The sequence below is a fragment of the Heterodontus francisci genome, chromosome 17 (genome assembly GCF_036365525.1).
Source record: "Heterodontus francisci isolate sHetFra1 chromosome 17, sHetFra1.hap1, whole genome shotgun sequence".
Classification (NCBI taxonomy): Eukaryota; Metazoa; Chordata; class Chondrichthyes; order Heterodontiformes; family Heterodontidae; genus Heterodontus; species Heterodontus francisci.
In genome coordinates this window covers 86,728,121-86,742,133 of record NC_090387.1, presented here as the reverse complement: position 1 = coordinate 86,742,133, position 14,013 = coordinate 86,728,121, and the positions used below count along the sequence as shown (strand labels likewise).

The following is a 14,013-nucleotide window of genomic DNA, read 5'->3' as shown; positions in this document are numbered from 1 at the left end:
ACAGTCCTCACTGTCCAGTAGCCACCTTAGGTTTGCCGTGGCAGCTCAAATACAGCTAGCACAGCAGACTGCCACAGAAAAAGCCATGACGAATGCTGCCAGGATACCAGGCAATGACCCGCATGATTCGCTGCCTATGGCCACACACCAGCTAGATGTTGAAGGATTGGAATCCCTTTTGGTATAGGGCAGGGTTGACATGCAGTACCCACAAAGTGATATGTGTGCAGTCAATGGCATCCTGCAATCCCTGTTTGTATAGTTATCTCTCTTTGAATAGACAACCTCAGTGACCTCTCTTTCACAACAGGGCGACGGCAAACTGGGAGATGTGGAAAAAGTGACATTATAGTGTCACACCCACAAAAGGAACAGTGATGAACTGAAGTGAACTGGAGCAATTATGAACTGTAAAAATGAACTGATGAATTAAACTCCAAAAAATTGACACATTTTGCTGCAGACAAGATGGAGTAAGAGGTCAGGTGGCCCCTCCTATACTACAAATCTACATCATGAATGTTGGAGTTTAAACTCATCATCATGTCTAGACTAGTTCTGGGGAAACACATTAAAATGCTAAATGGGCCATTCAATGCCAAATGGCCACTACGTTCAAGGAGTGGGTCGACAAAGACCTTCACAGACAGGCCGTCTCCAGATACAAAGCCAAGATAATATGTGGGAAATAACACCACTTTATCAAGATAAACCACATTTCAACCCCATTGTGTAACAATGGCCTCATGTTCAAAGACATTGAATGGTTACACCAGGGGAGAGCATCTATGGTCACATCACCAAAACCCAGCCTGATAAGGGTTTTTCTTAACAAGGGGATTTCTCTGAGACAGAGAGATAGAGAGAAAGCCAGCCAGTGAGGAAGCTGAGACATCCTTTCCAGCCAAGCCTAAGACATCTTTAAACCACCAAGGCAGAGAATGAAAAAGGTGACCTTGATAACTCCCCATCTGAGAAATATTAACGCGATTATCCATCGACTTTAACCGAGTCTTAAGCAAAGGAATCTGCAACACTTCAATTAAACAAGACAAGTAATATCAGGCCTGCAAGACTGTTAAAAGTTCCTCCCAGAAAGCCAAGAAGGTTTCAAAGTGAAATGAGAACAGAAGGTGCTGGAAATACTCAGTAGGTCTTGGCAGCATTCGTGCAGAGAGAAACAGAGTTAACATTTCAGGACCCTTCATGAGAACTGGTAAAAGTGAAAACCTGTCATTCGTCTGTTTATTTGATCCTTACAACCATCAAGAAGATTGCCCCCCTCAAGTCTAAATCAGGGGACACGATCACTGACCAACACAAGCAAATGGACCGCTGGGTGGAGCACTACCTAGAACTGTACTCCAGGGAAAATGTTGTCACTGATACCGCCCTCAATGCAGCCCAGTCCCTGCCAGTCATGGATGAGCTGGACGAACAGCCAACAAAATCGGAACTCAGTGATGCCATTGATTCTCTAGCCAGTGGAAAAGCCCTTGAAAAAGATGGCATTACCGCTGAAATAATCAAGAGTGCCAAGCCTGCTATATTCTCAGCAATCCATGAACTGCTTTTCCTGTGCTGGGATAAGGGAGCTGTACCACAGGACATGCGTGATGCCAATATCATCACCCTCTATAAGAACAAGGGTGACCGCGGTGACTGCAACAACTACCGTGGAATTTCCCTGCTCAGCATAGTGGGGAAAGTTTTCGCTTGAGTCGTTTTAAATAGACTCCAGAAGCTGGCTGAGCGTGTCTATCCTGAGGCACAGTGTGTCTTTCGAGCAGAGAGATCCACCATTGACATGCTGTTCTCCCTTCGCCAGCTACAGGAGAAATGCCGCGAGCAACAGATGCCTCTCTACGTTGCTTTCATCGATCTCATCAAAGCCTTTGACCTCATCAGCAGACGTGGTCTCTTCAGACTACGAGCAAAGATCAGATGACCACCAAAGCTACTAAGTATCATCACCTCATTCCATGACAATATGAAAGGCATAATTCAGCATAGCGGTGCCTCATCAGACTCCTTTCCTATCCTGAGTGGTGTGAAACAGGTGGTGTGTTCTCACACCTACACTGTTTAGGATCTTCTTCTCCCTGCTGCTCTCACATGCGTTCAAGTCTTCAGAAGAAGGAATTTTCCTCCACACAAGATCTGGTGGCAGGTTGTTCAACCTTGCCCGTCTAAGAACGAAGACCAAAGTACAGAAGGTCCTCCAGGGAACTCCTCTTTGCTGACGATGCTGCATTAACATCCCATACAGAAGAGTGTCTGCAGAGACACATCGACAGGATTGAGGCTGCCTGCAACGAATTTGGCCTAACCATCAGCCTCAAGAAAACGAACATCATGGGACAGGACGTCAGAAATGCTCCATCCATCAATATCAGCGATCACGCTTTTGAAGTGGTTCAAGAGTTCACCTACCTAGACCCAACTATCACCAGTAACCTGTCTCTTGATGCAGAAATCAACAAGCGCATGGGAAAGGCGTCCGCTGCTATGTCCAGACTGGCCAAGAGAGTGTGGAAAAATGCCGCACTGACATGGAAGACAAAAGTCCGAGTGTATCAAGCCTGGGTCCTCAGTACCTTGCTCTATGGCAGCGAGGCCTGGGCAACGTATGTCAGCCAAGAGTGACATCTCAATTCATTCATCTTCGCTGCCTCCGGAGAATCCTTGACATCAGGTGGCAGGACCATATCTCCAACGCAGAAGTCCTTGAGGCGGCCAACATCCCCAGCATATACTCTACTGAGCCAGCGGCGCTTGAGATGGCTTAGCCATGTGAACCGCATGGAAGATGGCAGGATCCCCAAGGACGCATTGTACAGCGAACTCGTCACTGGTATCAGACCCAACGGCCGTCCATGTCTCCGCTTTAAAGACGTCTGCAAACGCGACATGAAGTCCTGTGACATTGATCACAAGTCGTGGGAGCCAGTTGCCAGTGATTGCCAGAGCTGGCGGACAGCCATAAAGGCGGGGCTAAAGAGTGGCGAGTCGAAGAGACTCAGCAGTTGGCAGGAAAAAAGACAGAAGCGCAAGGAGAGAGCCAACTGTGTAACAGCTCCGACAACCAATTTTACCTTCAGCGTGGCTACCCAACCCAAACCTGATTTGTGGAAGAGTCTGTCACTCTAGAATTGGCCTTTATAGCCACTCCAGGTGCTGCTTCACAAACCACTGACCACCTCTAAGTGCTTACCCATTGTCTCTCGAGACAAGGAAGCCAAATAAGACAACACTCAGGGACTTAAACACTTTTAAAAAAACTATCTGCAGTCAGTTGAGAGGTGAAAAGTGGAAGTCACCTGCACCATTTCTCACCTATCAGTAATAACAGTTATAAACAGTAAACATTTGCAATCCTTGTTCTGAGACTGCCCATTTTTTAATACAGAATTTAAAAAAAATGTTGAAGCACAAGATTCCGACCACATGGCAGAAAAATGGATGACCTCTGTGCCAGTTGCCTGATCTTACTCCCATCTTCTTATGTGCATTAAATTTTACAATGGCCCATAGCCTCAAAGGTTGATTGCATAATAAGATTTCCAAAGAGAACTTTTAAAGTTCAAATCCACTCCATCTTCAACTCCAAGGGCTGCATAGTTTTTGATGTTGAGAAACCTCAATTCTTGAAACATGTTTGCTCACATGTGTGTTTAAATTTCATGGCATGATGTGCTTTACCCTGTGTGCGAGCTACAACCCTACTATTATTTCCAACTCCAGCCTGGAAGGAGCCCAACATATAAAAGTTCATTGTCACGGTCACTATCACAGCGACTGGCAATGTATTCCATGCCCTGCTCTGAGGTTGCAGTTGTGGCTGCAGCAGGTGGCAGATTTCAGTGAGGACATCCTTCCTGAAGCACAGACGCCTCACACATTGTTTCTCACTGAAGTTCAGATCGGGGAATCATTCCCTGAACACCCTGGAAGGATACGGCCTCTTGCTGAGAGTCCTACTTCCCATCCTCCTCTTCCCTCTTCTCACAGCTTGCCCTGCTTTGTGTCACCTCTGCTCATTCCTTCAGTCATGCTGTAGTGCAAGGAGAAGATCTACTAGTGCACCTATGTCAAGGAGCAACTAATTTTTGTAGAAGCCATGAAGTCAGCAACTGTCCTTCATCACCTGCCATACCACTTCCTGCAGACTTTTGAAACTTGAAAGAACAATGGAAAGCATCAACCACTTGTAGAATCGTGGCAACAGCCAGAAGAAATCAGCCAAGAACTAAGCTGTAAGTCGTTGATGATCCTATTTAATAGTGCTGGTGGGGGTGGGTGGTGAGGTCATTCCTGCTGCTTAACATGTGTTCAGCTGCGCAAGGTTGAGGGGGAGTTGACTGGAACTTTAAGTTCCAAAATGGCAACGCTGGCATCAAGTCGGCATTGTATGCTGATTGGCATCATGATCTGTCTGCTCTGTATACTTCCAGTGAACATTAGCTGCACATCAAGGAGGCATCTGGTGTGATTCACAGCAGAAGTGTGCGTGAGCTCATCGGATGCCATTTACGTCCGCAAACAACACTTGTATCACCAAGCAACAGGTGCTGTGGAACCCCAATTTGTGCCCTTGGTCTCTTCAGCCTTGAAAGGATCCAGCTGAGAGGAGGCCTCATTGGTTTCTACAATAATGAACGCTATATTAGGGTAAATGCAGAGTACTTCAAGGCAAACCTTTCCACCGGAAACAAGGAAGTAAAGGCTCTCGTCAAATTTGAGGATGATATCAGAAAGTTCCTCAGTCAAAGAATGACTAATACACTAAAATTAAAACAAAATACTGCAGATGCTGGAATCCTGAGATAAAAACAAGAAATTCTGGAAATACTCAGCAGATCTGGCAGCATCTGTGGAGAGCGAAGCAGAGTTAATGTTTCAGGTCGGTGACCCTTCATCAGATGAATTAATTAATACACTTCTGGGTAGGACAAAGGAAGTAAAATAAAAAAGACTAATTTCAGAGCCAGTTAAATGTTGGAGACATTGTAGCCTTTCCTGGATGGATGAGCTGGAATGTGCTGTATATCTTTATATTGTGGATTGTGCCCATTTGAACTCAGAGGGTTGAATTGTTTGTAACATGCAGAAGGCCACAATAATCTTGAACACTAGGGTGGGTGGGGTGGGGGGGTGCAACTTTTGTTTATGCAGCACCATTTCAAGCAGCACTATACAGACTTGCGTTGATTCCCCAGGTTAAAGGCCTGCTCGGGCATAAAATTGAAACCCGACCCGGGCCCAACCCGACCACATCCAACCTGAACCCGACCCAGGCCCGAGTTCTTTAATTTTTTCCGCGCCTGACCTGACCCGACCCCTGTAATAAAAATGATATCAAACAGGTTATTGTTCTCTACTTTGTCCAAATGTTGTGATCCTGTTCATCCGTTCCGGCAGCAGGCTATTCCTGTAGAATCGTGCAGATGCAGTTGGGAATCTGAGCTTGATCACATCACCAGGAACCAACGGCTCCCCCGCGGCCCAACTTTCATCGTGCACTGTAGTGCAGAATCATTTTTGGATGCATGGAAGCTACAGCATGAGCGCAATGATGTCATAGAGGTGCTCACTCGCTCACTGCAGAGTGCAGAATCTGGACTGCACGTTTCCCGCCTTGACCTGAATGTTCAATTGAAGATTACTTCCCGGAGCAAGGCAGCACTGTCCACGTCCAGCCCGACCCGGGTCCGAGCCCGAGTGCTGGACCCGGAGGAGAGACCCGACCCAAATCAGGTTTGGGTTGGGTAGCCATGCTTTACCCCAGGTACAAGTAGAACCATGGGGCGCTACCAGCACAGTTTGCACTGGTTTCCCAATTGATATCATTGAAGAAAGCTGTGCAGGTAGAAGCCCACAGTACTGCCTGCCACCAGGGAACCAACGTGTGTCTGTGCAGTGCAACTTGAAGTGGCGTCACGTGAACTAATATTTCCCACCAAGGATCTGAGTCTTTACTTAAGGATGCCAAATGTGTGCTGGATCAAGACTTTGATAATAATGTGGGCCGCAGTATATGGCTTGTCACCTTTCGTTTTTGGGTTCCTCAATGGGACAGCTGTAATGGATAGCCACCATCTTTTTTTTTTAGAGATACAGCACTGAAACAGGCCCTTCGGCCCACCGAGTTTGTGCCGACCATCAACCACCCATTTATACTAATCCTACACTAATCCCATATTCCAACCACATCCCCACCTGTTCCTATATTTCCCGACCACCTACCTATACTAGGGGCAATTTATAATGGCCAATCAACCTACCAACCTGCAAGTCTTTTGGCTTGTGGGAGGAAACCGGAGCACCCGGAGAAAACCCACGCAGACACAGGGAGAACTTGCAAACTCCACACAGGCGGTACCCAGAATTGAACCCGGGTCGCTGGAGCTGTGAGGCTGCGGTGCTAACCACTGCGCCACTGTGCCGCCCTATCCAATAATTCTTCAAATAAAATTAAATCCATGGAATGTTGTACAAGGAACAAATCAAGGCAGTTGCCAGGTAACAGCCATTAACATGGATGTTTCAGTACCTCTTGTCACAGACCAGATGCAGGTTGACACAGTGGGGGCCATGTGGCAATTTGCATGCTATTTTGGAAAAACAGTCTGACATTTAAAAGTTGCATAGGGAAATTGATGAAATGAGAGGGTTGAACAAACAAGGCATCTGCAACCTACATGATGCAGCTGTGTATTGGCTGGGAGATTTAGCAGATATATCCTGCTGTTAGTTGGAACAACACTCGAAGCATAACAGTTCAAGGCTGCAGTCACTTTGTGACTGTTGCTGAATTTGTTTGCAGGTCTGGCTGCAGAAAGGTACAGTGATGGTCTCCTTGAGAATTGCAAATTTTGTTCAACACATCCAGATACAAAATGTGAATTGTTTGCCTGATGTACGAACACTGCTGTTCTGTTTCACCTTCTATGATCTGCTGCAGACTCCAACAAGCTTTTTATTCTGAGCTCCGTCACGGCAAGAGGCTACCAGGATGACAGAGGAAACGCTACAAGGATGTCCTTAAAGCCTCTCTAAAAATATGTGACATCTCCAATGATTCATGGGAATCTCTTGCCCGAGACTGCCCAAAATGGAGAAGCATATATGAAGATGCCAGCCAGTTTGAGCAACTTCGACACGCCCAGGCAGCGACCAAGTGCAAACAGCGGAAGGAGTGTTTTGAAACACGAGCATCCCATTTACTTGCCTCACCAAACACCACCTGCCCCACCTGTGGCAGAATCTACAGATCCAGAATTGGACTATGCAATCACCTAAGGACCCACAACCCTGGAGTGGAAGAAAGTCATCCTCGTTCCTGAAGGACTACCTAAGAGAGACAGACTCTAAATAGGGAAGAAAAAAGATAACCAGAGGGATACCCATCGCTTCACTCCAACTATGACCATTCCCCTGGGAAAACAGACACAGATAATGAATATGGCACAACTTTAAGAGGTTCTCCACTCGGCTCCAGTTAGTTTCAGAAACTTGCTGTCTCCTCAACAGCAATATTCCTCAGAAGCAATAAATAACAAACAGCTGCACAGAAATCAGAAAAGCAGAAATATATCTTTAAACAATAAGTCCCAACTTTAAGGAGGAAGCTCCTATGCAATGCCTGTTTTATTTTGGCACTGATCAGGCACTCTCTCAGGGCCTATATTGCACAATAGGTTTCCAGATTCCAAGTGCCACAGACACTGAGCAGGCCTCAGGCTTCTGTGTCCCATAGTATGAGGAGAATGCACAGCCATGCCACAGGCTCTAATGATTGAATTATCAACCCCCATAACTGTACTATAACAATCACACCAACAACTATAAATGGTGAGGAAAAGGGGGAAGTGTAATGTTTTTAGCATTTTAGCTTTGAACCAAGACCTCTCCATTCACCACAGATGCCTTACCTGTATGTTTAAGAGCATGTCGGTCAGTGTAAAATGATACCGGCAAACAGCCTGTGTTTGTAATCTTGACGATATGTATCTTGACTGCACCGAGGATTACAAATCCAAAATCCAGGACAAACTCAGGCAAAAGACATCTGGGAAAAAATACAACTCTAGGTGTAATGCACATTAATATTATTAGTTTCCAACAATATAAGCCATGATTTCATGACCCAACACTCCCAGCAGGGAACACATAGAATCACAGAATGACACAGCATAGAGGGAGCCTGTTTGGCTCATCATGTCTGCTGGTTCCTTGAAAGAGCTGCTCAATTCATTCCATTCCCCTGTTCTTTCCCTACAGCTCTGCAAATTTTTCCCAAGAAATCACAGACAGCCTCATGGAAGCACTCTGATTATTTATGGATTGATCATAATTAAGACCAAGGGGAACAAACCTAGAGTGAAATTGGTTTCTACATTTACTTTTACATAAGGTTCATTGGAATGGACACATCTGGGTGACGCATCCTTGTAACTCATTCACTTTAACTTCCTTTCTTGGCCTCACTATCTCCACTAATCTCAACTGGGGTTCCATATCTCCTCCACTAGCCTCCAAGAAGCTTGCATGCCTTTTTGATGCCAGACTTTTGTTGTTGACACTGCACACTGGGTGCTGTCAACCTTTATTATCACACAGTGAGTCCTGCTGAGCATCCATTGTGCATAGCACAAGGTAGCACGGTGCATGAGGACATGTCTGTGGCATTGAATACCAGATGTACACTGGAATTCAAAATGAGGTCTCAGCACTTGAACAACACTACTGGAGCTTAGTATACATATAAAATGGATGATGCACGGTTGTCCTGTACAGCTATGTTTGCTACTCATAGAATCATAGAATGATACAGCATAGAAGGAGGCTAGACAGTCCATAATTCCAGTGCCGGCTCTTTGAAACAGTGATTTAATTAGTCCCATTCCCTGTTCTTTTCCCATAGCCCTACATGTTTCTCCCGTGCAAATATTTATCTAATTCCCTTTTGAAAGTTACTATTAAATCTGCTTCCGTCACCTTTTCAGACAGTGCATTCCAGATCATAACAACCTGCTGAGTAAAAAAGTTTCCTCATTTCACCTTTCATTCTTTTGCCCATTACCAAATATCTATATCCTCTGGTTACTGAACCTGCTGCCATGAGAGATGATTTCTCCTCATTCACTCTATCAAAAATGGTCATGACCTTGAACAACTCTATTAAATCTCCCTTAACCTTCTCTGCTCTAAGGAGAACAACTTCAGCTTCTCTAGTCTCTCCACGTAACTGAAGTCCTGCATCCCAGGTACCATTCTTGAACATCTTCCCTGTACCCTCTCTAAAGTCTTGACATCCTGTGTTGGGTCCAGAACTGGGCACAATACTCCAGCCAGGGCCTAACCAGTGATTCATAAAGCTTTAACATAACTTCCTTGCTTTCCTACTTTATACCTGCTTACAAAGCCAAGGATCCCTTTTTTTGGACAACAACAGGTTCAAGTCCCAATCCAGGGTTTGAGCACAAAAATCAAGGCTGACACTCTAGTACAGTACTGAGGGAATACTGCACAGTCAGAGATGCTGTCCTTTGGATGAGACGTTAAACCGAGGCCACATCTGCCTGCTTGAGTGGATGTGAAAGATCCCATGGCACTATTTGAAGAAGAGTGGGTATCCTGGCCAATATTTATCCCTCAATCAACATCACAAAAACAGATTATCTGGTCATCATCACATTGCTGTTTGTGGGTGTTTGCTGTGTGCATTTCCTACATTACAACAGTAACTACACTTCAAAAGTACTTCATTGGCTGTAAAACACTTTGAGATATCTGGTGGTCATGAAAGGTGCTATATAAATGCAAGTCTTTCTTTCTTTTCAACAACAATAGAACTCATATTTATATAGTATTTATATTTATATAATGCCTTTAATGTAGTAAAACAACCCAAGGCGTTTGACAGGAGCATTATCAAAGGAAATTTGACACCGAATCACATATTAAGGGAGATGACCAAACGCTTGGCCAAAATGATAGGTTTTAAGGAGCATTTTAAAGGAGGAAGGAAAAGTAGAGAGGTGGAGGGGTTTAGAGAAGGAATTCCAGGGCTCAGGGAAGCTGAAGACATGGCTACCAACATGGAGCAATGAAATTCAGGGATACTCAATAGGCCAGAATTGAAGGAGTGCAGATATCTCAGAGGGTTGTGGGCTGGAGGAGATTGCAGAGATAAAGAGGAGCAAGGCCATGGAGGGACCTGAAAACAAGGATGAGAATTTTCAAATTGAGGAGTCACTTAACCCAGAGCCAATGTACGTCAGCGAGCACAGTGGGACAGCCTTCTCAACTTGTCCTGCCCCCTTCAAAAAATTGTATACACACACCCTCATGTCTCTCGTTTGCTGTACGCCCTTTAAATTGCACTATTTAGTTTATATTGCCTCTTATCATTTTCCTACCAAAATGTGTCATGCCACACTTCTCTGTGTCAAATTGCATTTGCAATGTATTTGCCCATTTCACCAGTTTATGTTTTCTTGAAGTCTGCTACTATCTTCCTCACTGTTTACTACATTACTGGGATTTGTGTTATCTGAAAACTTTGAAATTATGCCTTGTACTCCCAAGTTCAGGTCATCAATGTATATCAAAAAGAGCAGTGGTCCTCATACTGATACTTGGAGAACACCATTAAATACTTCCCTTCATTCTGAAAAACAATTGGTTACCATTAATCTCTGCTTTCTCTTAGTGAATTTCACAACCATGCAGCCAGTTCCACTTTAATTCAATGGGCTTCAATTCGGCTAACAGGTTTTTGGTACTTTAATCCAATGCGTTTTGGAAGTCCATATACACATCAATGCATGACCCTCATCATTCTTCTTCATTAAAGAACTCAATCAAGTTCGTCAAACAAGACTCTCACATGGACTGCAACGGTTCAAGAAGGCAGCTCACCACCATCTTCTCAAGGGCAATTAGGGATGGGCAATAAATGCGGTCCGAGCCAGCGATGCCCACATCCCATGAATGAATAAAAAAAAAGTTTCCTTGAACAAATTGGGGTTAATTATATTGAATAACCTGTGTTTCCAAACGACAATTAATTTTGTCTCAGATTATTGTCTCTAAAAATTTGCTGTCACCGAGGTTAGACTGACTCGCCTGTGGTTGCTGGGTTTATCTTTCTCCCTTTTTTGGAATAGGGGTGTAACATTTGCAATCCTTCAGTCCTCCGACACGACACCTTATGGCCCTGATCTTGACAACTGCAGGTTATGTAGGCGGTGGAGGGCGTGTAGTTTCAGATGGGGAACTCATAAGTTTGGGTTTCCCAGCATGATGTAGAGCTTTAACTTCAAAGCCTGTGTCTTTTTTTCCTTGCCAGGATGTCAATCCGGAAGTCAGTTTGATTGACAGGCTGGGCTTCCAGTCTTCCAAGCAGGTCACAGCCACAGGTGGGGAGACAGCAGCTGCTACTGGAAGCATAGAGGGGGTTTGATCCTGACCATCAGGTGGGGAGTTGGGGGTCTTGGTCTCTGACCTCTCTCAACCCTTATTTCCCTCAGTAACTGAGGAAGCATCCCATCTAGACCAAAGTAGGTGACTTTCCTACTTTGAGAGCAGCTAACCTTTTAAGTACAGAAAATGCTGGAAATTCTCAGCAGGTTAGGCAGCATCTGTGGAGAGAGAAACACAGTTGATGTTTCAGGTTGATGACCTGAAGGGTTGATGTATTTCCAGCACTTTCTGTTTTTATTTCAGATTTCCAGCAATCACAGTATTTTGCTTCTGTAACCTTTTAAGTGCTTTCCCTTTATCAATTTATCCTATCAATTTCTCTACCACCGTTACTGTGACATTGGCAGCATCTTCTTTTGTGAAGACAGGTGCAAAGTAGTCATCTAGGTCCTTTGCCTCCACAAGATCTCCTTTTCGGTCCCTAAATGGCCCCATCCTTTCACTGATTACATTTGTACTAGTTATATGTTTATAAAAGACTTTCAGGTTCCCTTTTATGTCACCTGCAAATCTATTCTCATGCACTCTCTCTGCCCCTTTTAATTTCCTTTCTCAGTTCTGCTTTGCACATTCTGTATTCAGCTTGGCCGTCCACTGTATTATGAACATGACATTTATCATAAACCTCCTTTTCTGTTTCATTTTAATCTCTGTATCTTTAATCACTGACCAACACAAGCAAATGGACCGCTGGGTGGAACACTACCTAGAACTGTACTCCAGGAAAAATGTTGTCACTGAGACCGCCCTCAATGCAGCCCTGTCTCTGCCAGTCATGGATGAGCTGGACGTACAGCCAACAAAATCGGAACTCACTGATGCCATTGATTCTCTAGCCAGCGGAAAAGCCCCTGGGAAGGACGGCATTATCCCTGAAATCATCAAGAGTGCCAAGCCTGCTATACTTTCAGCACTGCACGAACTGCTTTGCCTGTGCTGGGACGAGGGAGCAGTACCACAGGACATGTGCGATGCCAATATCATCACCCTCTATAAGAACAAGGGTGACCGCGGTGACTGCAACAACTACCGTGGAATCTCCCGGCTCAGCATAGTGGGGGAAAGTCTTCGCTCGTATTGCTTTAAACAGGCTCCAGAAGCTGGCTGAGCGTGTCTATCCTGAGGCACAGTGTGGCTTTTGAGCACAGAGATCCACCATTGACATGCTGTTCTCCCTTCGCCAGCGACAGGAGAAATGCCATGAACAACAGATGTCCCTCTACGTTGCTTTCATTGATCTCACCAAAGCCTTTGACCTTGTCAGCAGACGTGGTCTCTTCAGACTACTAGAAAAGAGTGGATGCCCACCAAAGCTACTAAGTATCATCACCTCATTCCATGACAATATGAAAGGCACAATTCAGCATAGTGGCGCCTTATCAGACCCCTTTCCAATCCTGAGTGGTGTGAAACAGGGCTGTGTTCTCGCACTTACACTGTTTGGGATCTTCTTCTCCCTGCTGCTCTCACATGCATTCAAGTCTTCAGAAGAAGGAATTTTCCTCCACACAAGATAAGGTGGCAGGTTGTTCAACCTTGCCCGTCTAAAAGCGAAGACCAAAGTACGGAATGTCCTCATCAGGGAACTCCTCTTTGCTGACGATGCTGCATTAACATCTCACACTGAAGAGTATCTGCAGAGACTCATCGATAGGTTTGCGGCTGCCTGCAATGAATTTGGCCTAACCATCAGCCTCAAGAAAACGAACATCATGGGACAGGACGTTAGAAATGCCCCATCCATCAATATCGGCAACCACACTCTGGAAGTGGTTCAAGAGTTCACTGACCTAGGCTCAACTATCACCAGTAACCTGTCTCTCGATGCAGAATTAAACAAGCGCATGGGAAAGGCTTCCTCTGCTATGTCTAGACTGGCCAAGAGAGTGTGGGAAAATGGCGCACTGACACAGAACACAAAAGTCCAAGTGTATCAAGCCTGTGTCCTCAGTACCTTGCTCTACGGCAGCAAGGCCTGGACAACGTATGTCAGCCAAGAGCGACGTCTCAATTCATTCCCTCTTTGCTGCCTCCGGAGAATCCTTGGCATCAGGTGGTAGCACCGTATCTCCAACACAGAAGTCCTCGAGGCGGCCAACATCCCCAGCATATACACCCTACTAAGCCAGTGGCGCCTGAGATGGCTTGGCCATGTGAGCCGCATGGAAGATGGCAGGATCCCCAAGGACGCATTGTACAGCGAACTCGTCACTGGTACCAGACCCACCGGCCGTCCATGTCTCCGCTTTAAAGACGTCTGCAAACGCGACATGAAGTCCTGTGACATTGATCACAAGTCATGGGAGTCAGTTGCCAGCGATCGCCAGAGCTGGTGGGCAACCATAAAGGCGGGGCTAAAGCGTGGCGAGTTGAAGAGACTGAGCAGTTGGCAGGAAAAAAGCCGTTGAATGTCAAGTGGAGATGGTTAGATTCTCTCTTGTTGGAGATGGTCATTGCCTGGCACTTGTGTGGCGCGAATGTCACTTGCCGCTTATCAGCCCAAGCCTGGATATTGTTCAGGTC

General features: G+C 45.4%; 1 protein-coding gene across 1 annotated transcript in view; it reads right to left on the bottom strand.

The window, feature by feature from the left end:
* The window catches only part of hydin (HYDIN axonemal central pair apparatus protein), a 1,234,740-nt gene that overhangs the window by 489,296 nt on the left and 731,431 nt on the right, over positions 1–14,013 (bottom strand). Inside the window, exon 33 of the mRNA XM_068049816.1 lies at positions 7,935–8,071. Within this exon, the coding sequence (XP_067905917.1) occupies positions 7,935–8,071 (137 nt within the window). The remainder of the gene's footprint in view (positions 1–7,934; positions 8,072–14,013) is intronic.